The following is a 17,533-nucleotide window of genomic DNA, read 5'->3' as shown; positions in this document are numbered from 1 at the left end:
CTGCTGAAGAGACACCTGTGTCACTTCCAAAACCCAGGAGTGGTCAGTGGATCTACTATAACTATAGCAATGGTATGCATCATTCATTCGTCATTTAGACCTTTGTGCTATCCCTTTATTTATGAAGGAAACTGAAAAAATGGGGAAGTTCAGTTCTCTAATGATCACATAAATTCATGGAAGTCTTGTCGGAATAGATTAATAGAAGTTTGACTGGAAGCATAGGATTAAGAAAATAAAGTTTAAATAACAATGAAGTTAAGGGATCAGCAGTTAGTGTAATGGCTGTGTCGCTGGACTCCCATGTAGTCGACTGCGGTTTGAGTCCTGGACCCGGTGGCTTAAACTCACGCCGGGCGCCTGTGCTTGCGTGCCCAAGATCCTGAGAGGAGAAAGGAGGAGAAGGGATTGGCATGGCCATCCCCCCTGGGGGGTGATTTCTCGCTTTCTGTCTCTCGGTCTCTCTCTGTCTTTCTGGTGAGCTCATGCGCCCTATAGCAAAAACCTTTTTTTTTTAAAAAAAAAAAAAAGGAAGTTAAGAAAAAACAAAAACAGTGGGAAAACAATGTTTCTAGATGTTCCTAATGTATAATAGCATCAATAGAAAATTTATCCTGGGTCTACAATTGAATTTATTTGAAAAACATCGTATTTCGGGCAGGTAGCATGGTATTTAAGGTGCTGGGCTCCCACATGGCCAACCAGAATTAAAGTCTCGGATCTGGCAGCTTGCTTTCTCAATTCCGTCTGTCACTGTCAAATTTAAAAATAATAGTAATAATAATAATAACAAATAAAATAAAAGGAATAATTCTTTTAAAAGAAAAATGTCATATTTCAAAGGAAAATAGTAAGAGCTTTAGCCAGCCTGATGGTGTGGTGGCTGGATCCTAGGTGACCAATTGCACAATTCGAGTCCTGAACCCACTATCTTTAAAAAAATGCCAAGCATGTGTGTGTGCATGTCCCAGATCCCAGTGAACATGCCCAAAATCCTGAGCGGAAAAATGGGAGAGAAGGGGTTGTATCATGGCCATCCTCCCCAGGAAGTTTGTTTGTTTGTTTGTTTCCTCTCTCTCTCTCATATACTCTTTAGCAAAATTTTTTATAAAGAGCTATCTGGAGCTGGCAGGTGGCATGGTGGTTAAGGGCACTGGAGCTATCTGTCCCTCTGGCAAATGCACGCACCCTATAACAAAATCTCAAAAGACATTTTCTTTTGCCATGGGAGCCAATAGGTGGCGTGGTGATTAAGGTGCTGGACTACTCTGTGGCCAACCACAGTTCAAGTCCTGAACCTGGCGGTTTGCTCTCACTTCCCTTCTCTCTTTCTGTCTGTCTCTGGTCAAATTAAAATAAATAAACTTAAATAAAATAATTTTTTAAAAAAGAGCTATTTAATCATATGATTCAGATCATTCAGTGGCCTAGTTTTTCTACCTTTCTGATCAATGTCCTCACATAGATGTTTTTATAATTTTATACATGTGTATCTCTCACCTGGCATCTACATATTCAGGATTTTTTTTTTAAGAATTATTTAATTTGGGGACCAGCAGTTAGCGTAATGGCTATGTCACTGGACTCCCATGTAGTTGACCGCGGTTCGAGTCCCAGATCTGGTGGCTTAAACTCACACCAGGCACGTGTACGTGCGTGCCCAAGATGACAAGAGGAGAATGGAGGAGAAGGGATTGTGGCGTGGTCATCCCCTCTGGGGGGGTGATTTCTTGCTTTCTATCTCTCTGTCTCTCTCTGTCCTTCTGGTGAGCACATGCACCCAATAAGAAAAACCTCTCAAAAGAAAAAAAAAAAAAAGAAGAATTATTTAATTTTATTTATTGTCATTATTCTTTTTAAATTTGCTATAGGGCTTGTGCACTTAGAAGAGAGAGGAGAAAAGTAAGAAAGCAAGCCAACAGATCTGGTACTCGAACTGTGGCTGGCCATGTGGGAGTCCAGCTCCTCAACCACCATGCTACCTGCTGGCCCCATATATTCAGGAGTTTTACTGAGCAAAGCATAAGTTCTTACAATGCTTTTTCAGCATTTTGCCCACACATTCATTCATAGCAGTAGGCAGATTTTCTCTCTTAGGGCCTGATCTATCAGCCAGTTTCAGCAGTAGGCAGATTTTCTCTCTTAGGGCCTGCCAGTTTACATGTAAGCCTACTAGACCAACACACATCAAAGAGGCACCCTGTAAATATTTAGATCAACTTTAAAGTTTTTAAAAATACTGTGTGAGCATCAGTCCTGTAGAACAGCAGAGAAGACCTATGCATAGGGAGCATGATCCCACATGACTGTAGCATGAAACCTGGCCCTAGTGCAGAAGAAAATAAAAAGATTATATCAATATAAAATTAGAAAGGAATTTTTAAAAATCACATCGATCTGCTGACTTTCAGTTAAAAACTGCTTAGTAGGTTCTTCTGAAGCCCTCCATTAAAACAAACCATCAAGATGAATTGTTGTAGTATCTTTTGCAAAACAGTTGATCTTGAGCTAGTCAAACACTAACATTTTTTTCTCACCAGTCTTATAAAGTACATTGTAATCAACATGTGTAATCATTTCATTGTATTGGCAGCATTACAAATGCTCCTGGTTACCTTTTTTTTTTTTTCAATATTCAGACAATCTTAAGTATCCACTGACATTTTGATGTAGACCTCCTTATATCCACAGTTCTTACTAATTATGTGAATTTAGGCAAGACATTTAAGTTTCATGATTCCTTGTTTTCTTATGTAGAACATAAGGTGCTTTCTAAGATCCCTTCTAGCTCAAATTCTATACTAACAGATTAATTAAGAAATCAGTGAATTTAGGCAAGACATTTAAGTTTCATGATTCCTTGTTTTCTTATGTAGAACATAAGGTGCTTTCTAAGATCCCTTCTAGCTCAAATTCTATACTAACAGATTAATTGAGAAATCACCTGGCAAGTAAGTAGCGTGGTTGGGACAAGAATCTGATTCCTCCGGGAACCAGCAGTTAGTGTAATGGCTATGTCGCTGGACTCCCACCTAGTCGACTGCAGTTCGCATCCCAGACCTGGTGGCTTAAAACTCACACCTGGCGCGTGTGTGTGCATGCCCAGGATCCCGAGAGGAGAATGGAGGAGAAGGGATTGCGGCGTGACCATCCCCCATGGGGGGTGATTTCTCGCTTTCTGTCTCTCTGTCTCTCTCTGTCTGTCTGGCGAGCGCATGCGCCCTAAAGCGAAAACCTCTCCAAAAAAAGAACTTACTTAAAAAAAAAAAAAAGAATCTGATTCCCTGATTCCTCCCTCCTTTCAATCACTTGATAAGAAACATTTCCAAAATATTTTCTCAAACTAAAGGTCCTTAATTGCAAAGAAGAAAGAAAGTAAACTATCTCAAAATACTACTCATAATAAAAGAACTGTTCAGTTAACTAATTCTTTTTGAGAGGCTTTTGCTATAGGATGCGTGTGCTTGCCAAACAGACAGAGACAGAGAGACAGAAAGTGAGAAATCACACACACCCCCGCCGGGGGATGACCATGCCGCAATCCCTTCTCCATTCTTCTCCATTTTCCTCCCCGGATCTTGAGCATGCACACACATGTGCCTGGCATGAGTTTTAAGCCACCAGGTCCAAGACTCGAACCGTGGTTGACTACATGGGAGTCCAGTGACATAGCCATTATGTTAACTGCTGGTCCCCAGTTACTAATTTTAAGGAAGATACCCTAAGGTAAGAGAAATGCAATAAACCCTTTGGCTTTTGTATTATTTTTTTAAAGATCATCAGTATAATGTTTGATTAGATTAGCAACAAGATATTTTTTTGCAAATTGATTGTTTGTAGAGAAACTTGACCATATAACAGAACAGATGTTTCTGTTTGTTTAAAAAACAATGCAGGGACCAGCAGGTGGTATGGTGATTAGGGGACCTGGGTTCCCACATGGCCAATCACAGTGCAAGTCCTGGACCTGGCGACATGCGTTCTGATGTTCCTTCTCTCTCTCTCTCTGTCCCACTCTGGTCAAATAAAAAAAAATAAGTAAATAGGAAAGATAAATAAAATTTGAACTCTGTCCCACTCTGGTCAAATAAAAAAAAAATAAGTAAATAGGAAAGTTAAATAAAATTTTTAAAAATCTCAAAAAAGAAAAAAACACCTCCATTAAAAAAATTTTTTTAATTAAAAAAACAATGCAAATCCTTCTCTGGATTAAACCTGTGATACACAATCAAGTGAATTCTGTAGTCTCACTTGGTTACCTAAATCTTTGGGAGAGTTTTTTTATTGGTTGGTTGGTTGGTTGGGATTTTCTTTGTTTGTATGCTTGTTTTTCCCTCTTAACTGCAAGGTACCTATACCTTTCTTTAGCTTTTGTTCCAACCTAATGTAATTTGACTTGGTGGAATTTTCAAGTTTAATTGAAAAAAGTTTATGAATATTTGTCTGGAGGGAGGGAGAAGAATGTATTCTTTTTTTTTTTTTTCGCTATAGGGCACGTGCGCTCGCCAGACAGAGAGAGAGAGACAGAGAGACAGAAAGCGAGAAATTACCCCCCAGAGGGGATGGTCACACCGCAATCCCTTCTCCTCCAATCTCCTCTCGGGATCTTGGGCACGCACGCACACGTGCCTGGTGTGAGTTTTAAGCCACCGGGTCCGGGACGCGAACCGCGGTCAACTATGTGGGAGTCCAGCAACATAGCCATTACGCTAACTGCTGGTTCCCAAGAATGTATTCTATGCTTAGAAGCAAACTAATGCTGTTTGATATCATATCTGAAAAGTATATCCTAGGTCATCAGCAAATTCGAGAAGTCATTAACATTAACCTTATTGAAGGTTTTTTTTTTTTTTATTTAAGTATGACAATGTTTCTTTTTCTTTTCTTTTTTTTTTTTTTTTTTTTTTTTGCCATAGGGTGCATGCGCTCGCCAGACAGACAGAGAGAGACAGAGAGACAGACAGCGAGAAATCACCCCCCAAGGGGGATGGCCACACCGCAATCCCTTCTCCTCCATTCTCCTCTCGGGATCCTGGGCACGCACGCACACGCGCCCGGCATGTTTTAAGCCACCGGGTCCGGGATGCAAACCGAGGTCGACTACGTGGGAGTCCAGCGACTTAGCCATTACGCTAACTGTTGGTCCCGACATAATGTTTCTTTTTAAATCATTGTATTTGCATCCCCATTGCAGGGGGATCTCTTTGACTCTTTCGTTAATAAGTAACTATACCATGTGATTATTGTAATGATTTACCATTCACTTGTTACTTGATATAGGTCAACATAATATAACCTTACATCTTCCACATCTTGTTAAATGTTAATGGAAGTAATTTTTTGTCCAAATTGACTTTTTAATTCAAATGGAAATTTAGAAGACAATATTAGTACCTGCTAGCTCTTATTTGAACACTGTACTGGTAAAGAGGTTAAGTGAACCTAGCAGTGATTTTACTCTGCATTGTGCCCCAAATCCACGGAAAAGGGATTTATATGATGAGGCCTAAATTGGGTACATTAATGAGGGCTGTACTAGTGACCCCCAGTACTATTAGTAATCAAATTTAGTACTTATTAAAAGGTGTTAATGTCGGTTTCTCCTACATACAAACACAAAACACATCTTCTTAAAACTACTATCACTAAGGAACTAAAGTCAAATTCACTTGGTAGTCATTGGTAACAAAAACAAAACAAATTTATTGGGCTTGAAAATTTTGCTCAGAGAATGCTGAGAAAACAGGAAAATAATTGGGGGGGGTGGGAATAAGATTAATGGTAGACATGAAAATTGTTGTCTGGACTGAATAAAGCCTTCTCAGGAATTGACAATGGGAAGAAAAAGAGATTAATGAAATTGTCCAAAGTTTTTATGTGACTTGTACACATCTGGGCCCTTAGTCTCTGTGGATTGAACAGTCTATCTTTTAGAACAATTAATGTTTAGCTCAGAAAAGAAAGAGAATATAACACATGAGATTTTTTTACTCACAGGAAGAAAAATTTGGCAAACGTAAAAATTATAGAGATGATAACACATCAATTCAAAGATTACCTGAATTCAAAATTGTCAACCCATTTTAACTAGACAACCTGCATTTCTTACTTCTGCCACATGACATCAATGTAAGGATTTCTTTAACCTGCAGAAGTGAGGGATATTTTTTGTATTTATTTTTATGTGAGAGGCAGGAGGAGAGTGTTAGAGATAGGTATTCTTTGACAGTGGGTGCCACAGTGCCTGTCATATGCAGGGTGGTCTGAAGACTGAACTTAGGCCTTCCATACAGCACCAGCACGCTTCGTCTGTGTTCCACACAGCTGGGCTGAGAGAGAGGCCTGAACTTAGGCCTTCCATACAGCACCAGCACTCTTCGTCTATGTTCCACACAGCAGGGCTGAGAGAGAGGTTTTTTTTAATGGTAGACAACTGAAGAGCATCTCCAGTGTTTGGACTACCGGTTTGTATCCTTTTTGAGACATATTTTTAGTAAGTTCATGTCAAAATATAGCAGGTCTTATGCCAGCACATTAAGCAGGGGGGCAGAGAGGGGTGTGTTCTCTCTCCTTTCTCTCTCTCTCTCTCTCTTTCTCTCTCTCTCTTTCTTGCAAGCACATACACCAAAAAAATGCTACAAAAACTCTAGCAAGTCTTAATTAAATGTGGAAATGAAAGGTAAATAACAACCTTTGAAGAGTTTGGGTCCATTTTATAATTACCAGAATGACCTTTAAAGGATATATTTGAGTTTTTGAAATTGTAAAATTTTCTAACCATTTAGAAATTCAGAATACAGCATGAATCAGGGTGTTTAGAGGATCGTCAGATCATGACCTAATCAGAGGCACATCAAGCACCCCTGTGGCCCATAGTGTTCAATACAGAGGTGTTCCCGATACGTTTAAAACTTGACCAGCGTACTGTTGAACTAAATAATGGTTCTGATTATGTGGTACACTGACCACCAGCAGCTACAGCAGCAGCTGGGGGCATGTTAGAATTGCAGATTCTCAGGCTCTACCCCCACTTCCTACCAAATCAAAAAATCTGGTGATGCCACTCAGCAATAAGCATTTTTTTTTTTTTTGGAGAGGTTTTTGCTATAGGGCACGTACGCTCACCAGACAGACAGAGACAGAGAGACAGAAGGCGAGAAATCACTCCCCTGGAGGGGGGGTGGTGGTGGTGGCCACGCCGCAAATCCCTTCTCCTCCATTCTCCTCTCGGGATCTTGGGCACGCACGCACACGTGCCCGGCGTGAGTTTTAAGCCACCGGGTCCAGGATGCGAACCGTGGTCGACTACGTGGGAGTCCAGCAACATAGCCATTACACTAACTGCTGGTCCCAGCAATAAGCATTTTAACAAGTCCTTCATGGAATTCCAACACAAACTGCAGCTTGAGAACCATTGGGCTAGATTAAGCTGCCCAGTCCTGGTCTCGTTTGTGCAAGCTAGAGAGCCATAGTTTGAATTTGGTATATCTTTAAAGAACAGAGTTTATTGCTAAGGAGTTGGAGTTTGTTTAAATGGAATTTTAAGAAGTTTTTTGCTAAAGAATTTAACACACTTAGACTAGGTCTGTCTAAGCAAGCTCCCTTTATGAAAGAGTGAAAGGAAAATGAGGTGGCTTTCCCTTCATAGTTACAGAACTCTCTCACATTACAGCCTCATGCTGACTAAATGACTACAACTTAAACAGCAAGGGAAGTTTCGCCTTCTTACGGAAGAAAGGTATATCACAGCATGGAGGTGAAGAAGGCATGCTCTCCAACCAGACACTGCTGGATTCAAATTCTACCTCTGCTGCTTTCTAACTACGTGTTCTTAGACAGATTACTCACCTTCTCCGGGTCTGTGAAATCATCTAGGAAATGTGGGTCAGTGTGGTTCTTAACCCAAGATTGCAGTAAGAAAGATGTTGAGTGTGGTATGTAGTACAGAAGCATCATTCAGTAAATGGCAGCTCGCACTATGCTTATCTTTGTTAAGAGAATAGGCAATAAGGACCAGCAGATGGCGCAACAGTTTGGTCAATAGGCAATAAGGACCAGCAGATGGCGCAACCGTTTGGTCTCTGGACTCCCCCATAGTGGACTGCAGTTCGAGTAGCGGACCTGGCAGCTTTAAACTCACGCCAAGAGTGTGTGTGTGTGTGTGTGTGTGTGTGTGTGTGTGTGTGTGTGTATGCCCAGTATCTTGAAAGGAGAATGGAGGAAAAGGGATTCAGCATGGCCATGTCCCCTGGGGAGGGGGGGCTGATTTCTGTTTTCTCTCTGTCTCCCTGTCTCTCTGGCAAGCACGTATGCCCTACAGTGAAAATCTCTCAAAAAAAAAAAAAAGAGAGAGAGAGAGTAGGAAGTACAGTGTGCTGGCCAACTAGATGAAGCAGAAGCATAAGGAATCCCCACCTACACCCTTTACTTTACCAATTTTTATGGTAAAGATTTAAAAACAAACAAAAAAAAGATTAACCATAAAATTATCATATGGTCCAGCAATTCCACATCTGGGCATAGACAAAAATAATTGAAAGCAAGGCCTCAAACAGATATTTTATACCCGTGTTCCTAACATTATCCAAAATGGCCAAAAGGTGGAAACAACCCAAAGGTCCATCACAGGATGAATGGCTAAACAAAAAGGTTGTCACATACAATGGAATATTATTTAGTCTTACAAAAGAGCTAAAACATGAAAAAATACATCATGACTTTTTTGGTGACCCAATGTAATAGAAAAATTCATATAGACCGAGAGTAGAATGAACAGTGGTTACCAGGAGCTGAGAAGAGGGAGGAATGAAGAATAATTGTTCAATGGGAACAGAGCTTCAGTTGGGATGATGACAAAATTCTGGAGATGGATGGTGATGATGAGTACAACAACAATGTAAATATACTTAATGCCACTGAACTTTATGCTTAGAAATTGTTAAAGTGGTAAGTTTTATGTTACGTGTAATTTATCATGATAAAAAAATTTTTTTAAGCCAGTGAAATTCATCAAAATTTGTCTAGGCTTAGTTGGAAGACTTTATGTGGGTGCTGGACTTTGAAATTTGGTCAATCACGGAATTGTTTTTAATCACTGTGATTACCCTTGTTTTCAAATGATATAATCCAATATTGCACAAAAGAAGCTTTAGAAATCTGAAGTCAAGACAGATATGGTGTACCACATCTTGAAGGGGTGATAAACATTAAAAACAAGTCACACTTGGAAAAAAAAAAAAGTTCCCATTGGCTTAGTATACTAGCAGACTCTAAAAAAATGAGGCTCTGGGGTTGGCATGGCTGACCACAGTTGTAGTCCTGGACCTGGCAGCTTGCTTTCTCACTTTCCTTCTCTGATCAACTTCAAAAACAAAATAAATAGGGACCAGCAGTTAGCGTGATGGCTATGTCACTGGGCTCCCATGTAGTCGACCGCAGTTCAAGTCCCGGACCCAGTGGCTTAAAACTCATGCCAGGCGCGTGTGCATGCGTGCCCAAGATCCCGAGAGGAGAATGGAGGAGAAGGGATTGCAGCATGGCCATCCCCCCTGGGGGGTGATTTCTCGCTTTCTGTCTCTCTGTCTCTCTCTGTCTGTCTGGCGAGTGCACGCGCCCTATAGCGAAAACCTCTCCAAAAAAATAAATAAATAATAAATAAATAAATAAGGACAATAAATAAAGTTAAATAAAAAATAATTCTTTAAGAAAAAATGAGGTGTTATCTCCCAGCATTATAACTCAACTGTTAGATGACTTCTTAGTATTGATAAGTGAAACAAAATACTTAATAATCCATATAATTAGTCACATTTACTAATATCGTATAAAAAGAGCAGTAAGCTAGGAGTCACTGTTTGACCTTGCGCATCAAGACGATCTTAATGGTTTTACTCGTCCTACGCCACCACCCACCTCTCCACAGGCCCTTTATGTCTCTCGTTCCATGTGCCCAACTCCAGACCAGGCACATCTTTGGCCCTCGGTTCCTATTTGCCCAACTGAGCCAAACAATTAAATCAGCTGACAGCATTATAATTTGGGATTGAACTCAAATTGTCCAGGGAAACATCGGTATGAAATGTTTGTTCCCAGCAGAGCCTGAGGAGAACTGGCTTTAGACGGGTCATGGTATCGCTCACCGTTTGTGTACTTTTGATCAGGGATAATCTCCAAGCTGAGGTCTGGTCACAGGGGTGCCTTTATGTCCAAAATGGCATCTGAAAAGAGAAACGTCTTCAGAAATTAAGGCATGGCTGAAAGTCTGAGCTTAGAAAAGAGTAATCAGGATGGAAATTGCAGTGTTTGCACTCCGAAATGCTATTTCCCCAAAGTGCAGTGCTTACTTACAGTTCAAGTGTTGACTGTCTTCTTCCTGGTGATACTTCAGATGAGTCACCTAATCTCGTACTTCAGCTAGGTAAAGTCAGGCCATTCCCATATGCCAACATGTACCCTTCAAAACTAAAGACAAACTTCATGCCCTAAAATAATCCTCTCCCTGCCTCAACGTTTCTATCTGTACCCCCCACCCATATACCAGCAGACGTCAGCCTGTGGATTTCCTCCACCCAGTACACTAGATGCCTCTTTTATTGCATGTTGTGGCAGGAGAGAAGGATTAAATTACTGAGGCTGTCAGAAAGGACAAGCACTCTGCCATACATTATCATTATCACTCGCTTCTTGGGTGAAAGAAAATGCAGTAAATCCCTCAAATACGAAGCAATAAAGACCGCTGGCTTTTACTGTCATGACTGCCAGTGCCATTAACAAGCAGTGACAGTGATATGGCACTCTTAGATGTTGCTTGTATCTTTTCTGACAGTGTGCGCATAAACCTGCCAGTGACATGACATTAGATCACATGACTATTCAGATCTGATTCTGGTTTCTGGAGCTGTTTTCTTTTCCAGGCATACAAGTGAGGTGGCATGACTTGCGTCTTTAAAAACAGGCATTTATAAAAATACAGAATGGTCCTAATGTAGCATATTCCTGAGTGACTTTTATGGGTTTGTTTGTTTTTTTTTCTTTCGGTATAGTGATCAACGTGGATAAAGAAAACAACCAAGCCAAGAGAGACATCTTAAAAGCTATCCTACAAAAACAGGAGATGCCTAACAGAAGGTACATTTAAGCATTCTAAATTATCTACTGGTTTGTATGAAGCGAATCTCTGAAGCATGGTGTAGTAAAAAAATAAATAAAAGGTAGGTGGAATAGCACAAGGTGAAAAAGCACAACACCTGGGTTCTCTGACTTACTCTGTGTCCTTGAGTGAGTACATGACCTTTTCCAAGTCTCTTTCCTTCCAGAAACATAGTGGCCCTGTCACTGGCCGAGTAACAGGAAGTAGAGTAACTGGTAACAATACTACTGGACTTTGAAAACCGAAAGATTCTACAATGCCTATAAAATACCACATTGCCATTCCAGTGTAAGTGTAAAGAGTATGAAGGTGAAAGGTGAGGACACTGGAGTCACGTGGCTTGGGTATAAGTTCTTGCTCCATCACTTCCTGTCTGAGCAGGCGAGTTGCTCCACTTCCCTGTGCCTCATATTTTTCATCTGTGAAATGGAAATAATAATACCACACCGGGTTGCTGTGAGGACTAAATGAACTCATATATGTCACACAGATATTGGGTTATCAGAAGAGTCATGATGTGTTTTTTTTTTTCTATGCAAAAATGCATCATGACTCTTCCGGCAACCCAGTAGAATAGTACCAGACACTTGGTGCACCCAGAGTGTTCATGGCAGTCACTGAGTAGTGGTAATAATATTCGTAGTAGTTCATCGGCCTTTCAGACTAACTTGTAGCTTACTATCACTATTTAATCATTCATCATTTCATATTATTTTTAAGGCCTTTTTTTTTTCAAATTTGAATGGGATACTTTGTAATTCTGGTTCAGTGATAAAAACATATCCTTTTCAGAAGAAAAACATTTTTAAAAACTGATCTTAATATGTTAATATGTCTTGTAAGCGTTTTTTTGCTCTTCCATTTGAAGAGTTGTCCAGGTACCAAGAGTTGGGTTTCAGCCGTGCTTTTTTGCTTGAATATACCCTTTCTCTCTCCATGGTCATCTTGTCCTTGTCTTTACGACTCATTGATGACACACCCACTCACTGCCTCAAAAATGGTGCTTACCCTTGCCACCTTACAAAGAGACTCAAGTTCTTTCCTTTCTGAGAAAACATTAAGACATATGTTTTGTTTTTTTGTTTGTTTGTTTGTTTGTTTGTTTTTTGGAGAGGTTTTTGCTATAGGGTGCGTGTGTTCATCAGAAAGACAGAGACAGAGAGACAGGAAGCGAGAAATCACCCCCCAGGGGGGATGGCCACACCGCGATCCCTTCTCCGCCTTTCTCCTCTCAGGATCTTGGGCAAGCACGCACAGGCGCCCGGCATGAGTTCAAGTCACCAGGTCCAGGACTCGAACCGTGGTCGACTACATGGGATTCCAGTGACATAGCCATTATGCTAACTGCTGGTCCCAAGACATACCTTTTGAAAGAACTTCCAAACTGCCATTTTGTGTTGTGTTTCAGAAGGGAGACCTGAATTCTTAACTCAGGATCTACTAGTTGCATTTTCATTTGATCCTTGAAATACATACATCATTTCTTTGGATCTCGGTTTTTACTCCTGAAAGAGTGGTAAAACCATATGATACAATGTTCATGTTGTATTTGAGAACAACTGAGAGAGGTGTCACTGTGCAGTGACCTGCTCAGGCCTGAGGACCATTGTGTGAATGCTCGGAGTGCTGGCTGTCCACGCCTCTGACCGCCATGGCACAGGTTGTCCCAGCCCACGTTTTTCTCTGAATGGTAGCATCCTCCTAATGAAAAAGGAGAGTTAACATTTACATTTTTCCATGGCCAAAAGCCAACCATTACTCCAGTGAATCATCTTACCTTTTTTTAAATACTCAAGAGATCATGTTACTTCATCTTACTTAAAGTGGCTCCCAGTTGATGAGAGTTCATGTTCTCAGACAGCGGCCCTGTTGAATAGTGGTGATAACTAAAGCCACAGCCAGGCAGGTTAACCACTCTTCCTTGACAGGTCTGAAGTGACAGAACTGGACATAGTACCTCTGCCTGCTGCCACACACTGGAGTTACACTTAAATAGCGTCACTGTAAAGGGAGTAACACATCAAAGTGAAGCTTTAGAAATTATCTGGAGTCATAGTTTTAACACTGACTTAAGAGTCATTTTTGGTTATTTCTCTTTAGCAATCTTCCATTAAACAGCTCTTCCACTGAGGAAGACAGAAACCATAATAAGTCAACAAACTAATTACATATTCCAATAAGTATTCAGAGACACTTGAAAAAGCTAAATGCTAAAATAGAGAATAACAATGAAGGCAAATCTGAGGAGGTGAGATTTAAGCTGGTTCATGAAAGACGAGATGATCCAACCAAATGTCAAGTCCCAAAGGGCCCAGGGCAGGTTATTCCAGACAGGGAATTCCAGGCATGAAGGGATATGTGTATAGAGGTGTGTTTCAGGGCCGGATGAGGAGGTTAACAAGTTGGAGCTCATGGGGGAGTGGAGAAGCACAGGAGAGTGAAGATGGGCAGGAACTGCTCAGCTAGCACTTCCTTTTCCCTCCACTAGGCAGTCCATAGCACGGTATTTAAGGTGGCTGGATCCCACATGACCAGTTGAATGGTTTGGGTCCTCGGCCCAGTGGCTTGAATAACACACGGACTGCATGCGCATGCATCTCCAGAATCCCAAGAAGAGAACAGAGGAGTAGGGATTATGGTGTAACCATCTTCCCCCAGGTGCTTTCTCACTTCACCACCCCACCTCCCCATCTCTCTCCAGCAAGTGCATACTCCACTTGATATATGGCCCCTGCCAGTCTGATAGTAAGCCCCTTCAAGACAGAACAAGGTTTCATGTCTGTTTTAGGATATAAGATGTGTTTATGTGATTGGGTATGCAGTTTGGCTTCAGCTACATGATTTGTGCACAGTTTGGCCCCTGCTACATGGTTTTTAGTTCTTAAATTATTTTAGCACACTTTCCTGCCTTTATAGCTTAACTTTATAGATTCTTAATTTTGTTTCCAACATCTCATTTTGTTCTCTATATAACTTAAAATGAGAAACACTGCATCTTTTAAACTTCCAGTCCTTTCTCTTGCACTTAGAATATTTTGTGGTTGTTGTTGCTTTACTTTTTGTCTCAGAATTCTCTTATAAGCATTGGAGACGATCGTCTGCATTTGTAAAGTGATACAGATCTGATCCTTAGATGTGAGACACAATGTACAGATGATACATACCATTATTATTACAATCTTTGTAACTTCTGTCTTTCTGTAAGTCTTATCTTTTAAAATGTGTATCATATGTCATTTTTAATTCCTCCTTTTTTGTGTACACTTTATGAAAATATTTTTTATCATTCATTTTGATGAGTTGAGTGATAGAATAGATATGATCATAACGCTTCTGTCTTATACATCTTATAAAAGATCTGTCTTGCCCACTTGAAGGGCAGAGTCTGCATGCTTCATAATTATTGTGTGAAGACCAGGGTCTGCATGCTTCATAATTATTGTGTGAATAGGTATTAATGTTAATTTTGACTTAAAGAATTTTTCTTTTTTTCTCAAGAGATTTTTGCTATAGGGCATGTGAGCTTGCCAGAAAGACAGAGACAGAAAGCAAGAAATCACCCCCCAGGGGAGTGGCCACGCCACAATCCCTTCTCCTCCATTCTCTCTTGGGATCTTGGGCACACACGCACACACGCCCAGCGTGAGTTTAAGCCACCGAGTCCGGGACTCGAACCACAGTCAACTACATGGGAGTCCAGTGACATAGCCATTAACGCCAACTGCTGGTCCCTTTTCTTTTTTTATTTTTTATCTTACCCCCCACCCGCAAGATTTTGCTATAGGGCACATGTACTCACCAGAGAAACAGAGATAGAGAGAGACAAAAAGCAAGAAATCACACCCCCCACCCCAGGGAGGATGGCCATACCATAATCCCGTCTTTTGGGATTCTGGACACACATGCATATGCGCCTGGCAAGTGAGTTTTAAGCCACAGATCTGGGACTCAAACAGCCATCAACTACTTGGGAGTCCAGCAATGTAACCTTTACGCCATCTGGTGATCCCTTAAGGTATTTCTTATTTTCTAATCAAAACATTGCTAATTCAAAACAGGGATTTAGTAAAGGAATGAAATATTGAATACTTTTTTCAGCAAATAGCTAAAAAATATTTCCATGTTTACTATAACTGTTTGGAAAGGATTTTATTTCTATTTTTCAAGGCATCATTTCTCAGAGACTTGGATTTTTAAGTTTCTTGTTTTGTTTCTGATTTTGGATGGTTATATTTTGAAATGTTTCAAATGGTAAAGTTTACAAGCAACTCTGGTTTAAGCCATGCTGCCAAGACATATCAAAAGAGTACTTAACTGTAAATTCCTGTCATTTGGTCAATCCAAGTGTGTTTGGCCTCAACACAAGCCACTAATTCAAATCAGTTCCATCAGAACCCTGCAATTATGTGCCTAAAAGTAAAATAAAACTTGGATGCTATAATTGTAAGTTAAAAGATTGCTGAAGTAATACAAACATTTGATCTAGCTCTTGGGCAGAGCTGCAGCGTTTATCTAACATGATTCAGAATGGTACCCAGGGAGCATGATCTCTGCATTTTACAGAACACGTACAGTTGTTAAATTGCTTAGCAGCAACTCAAGAGTTGTGCGTGTCTATAGAAAATGCTGACCGCGCAACCTCAATAACCTTTATTCACTTCATCCTCTTAGTCTTAAGAGTAAATGTGTCAAAATCTAATCAGACAGTCGGTAATAGAGTGAACATTTGGTCCTTCTCTTTGCCTAGTAATTTTCTCAGATTCCAGAGATAAATGCTAATCACCGCCTAGAAAAGTGGATTAATGTTCATTTGAAGGTTGGGTGTGCTGTAACAATTTAATAGTTCATATAATAACTTATCTAACCTAATGTAACTTTCTTTTTATTGGGATAATTGGAAACTTTAAGATTTCATACTTAGTGATAAAAACCCATTTGGGAGTTTTGTCTCGTGGTGATTTCTTCTCACTTGGTGGTGATTCGCTCTGTTCTTTTGCCTTCTCAGTGTTCGCTTCACTGTGGTCAGTGACCCTCCAGAGGATGAGCAAGATCTGGAATGTGAGGACATTGGCGTGGCTCACGTCGACCTCGCTGACATGTTTGAGGAAGGGAGAGACATCATCGAGCAAAATATCGATGGTATGCGTACAAGAGTTGCTCAATTTGTACAAACAACAGTTGTCGAAATCTGTACTCTTTATTAAAACCTTCTTTTCGCTGGCTGCAAGGGTATTGAGTCATACATTAGTCGAATCCTTTGCAACTCAAGATGACTCCTTGTTGAAGCCAGAAGTTTCTCCCTCCAGCCTTTCCCGTCCTGTCCTCCTTCCTTCCTTTGAATCAACAGAAATTTTAAAGTAATTAATTGAACTTCACAAAGCATTGTTCACTTTTTTAGTACTGAGTGGGATTATGAGAAAAAATTGGCCATTGGATTTTTTTTTTCTTCGAATGTTCTTTGCGGAAGCCTCATTTTAGGCACTGTAACCTTAAACATGCTATTCTGAGTGATCCTGATGGTGTCTTTCTCACAACTTCTCCTTAACTCAGTGTTACCGTTCAGTGGCAGGCAAGTAAAGGCACGTAACTGAGCAGCTTTAGCCACTTGTTTCCCACCAGGATTTCAATAGGAGTAAGGGATTCTTGACAAAATACTCTTAGACTTTCACAAGCAACGCTTAATTTTCCCTTCATTTAGAACAATGCTGAAAAAGTTATATTTTATGAATTAGACTTGTTTAAAAGAATTATTTTATTTAACTTTATTTATTTGTTATTTTGTTTAAATTTGACCAGAGAGGAACAGAATGAGATAGTGAGACAGAGAAAGAAAGTGAGAGCTGCCAGGTCCAGGACTCACACCGCAGTTGGCCATGTAGGAGTCCAACACCCTTAACCACCATGCCACCTGCTGATCCCTGAATTAGACTTTTTAAAATTGTAATCTGGGATGAGTGAGCTATATACAATAAATAGAGAAAGGAAGCTGATTCCTAATCTCATTTGTTCAGTCTGTTGACTCATCTCTGAAAAAACATGCATGGCTTATTTATTTATTCATTCATGCATTTGACAACCACTTAATTGAGCACCTCTTAAGTTCCAGGCATTCTGTTTATGCCGTTGACCAGCCATTGGTTCATAAAGCAAGCTGCGTGTCCTGCATATGTGTCTGCTCAAAAGTCAGGATTAGACCAAATAACTAAATTAGAAGCCTGTCCTGGGGAACATTTATAAACTATACATCTCTAAGTCAACATTAGTAGTTGGACACAGTAAGAAAGTATTAAAATAATAACCTATACTTTGTTAAAGACTCCCAAGACTAAGAGTGTCTGACAAAAATGACCAAAATTATCTCTGCTTTTTATTCTTGATCTTTTT

The 17,533-nt window shown here is 40.2% G+C and overlaps 1 protein-coding gene across 1 annotated transcript in view; it reads left to right on the top strand.

The window, feature by feature from the left end:
- The window catches only part of RPGRIP1L (RPGRIP1 like), a 116,826-nt gene that overhangs the window by 95,261 nt on the left and 4,032 nt on the right, over window positions 1-17,533 (top strand). The window contains 3 exon segments of the mRNA XM_006148378.3: window positions 1-72; window positions 11,043-11,127; window positions 16,155-16,288. The exon segment at window positions 1-72 is cut by the window's left edge and continues 19 nt beyond it. Coding sequence (XP_006148440.1) covers window positions 1-72; window positions 11,043-11,127; window positions 16,155-16,288 — 291 coding nt within the window.

The sequence above is a fragment of the Tupaia chinensis genome, unplaced genomic scaffold (assembly GCF_000334495.1).
Source record: "Tupaia chinensis unplaced genomic scaffold, TupChi_1.0 Scaffold000235_1, whole genome shotgun sequence".
Classification (NCBI taxonomy): domain Eukaryota; kingdom Metazoa; phylum Chordata; class Mammalia; order Scandentia; family Tupaiidae; genus Tupaia; species Tupaia belangeri.
Note: the sequence above shows the minus strand (reverse complement) of the source record. Positions and strands in the feature narration are given on the sequence as shown.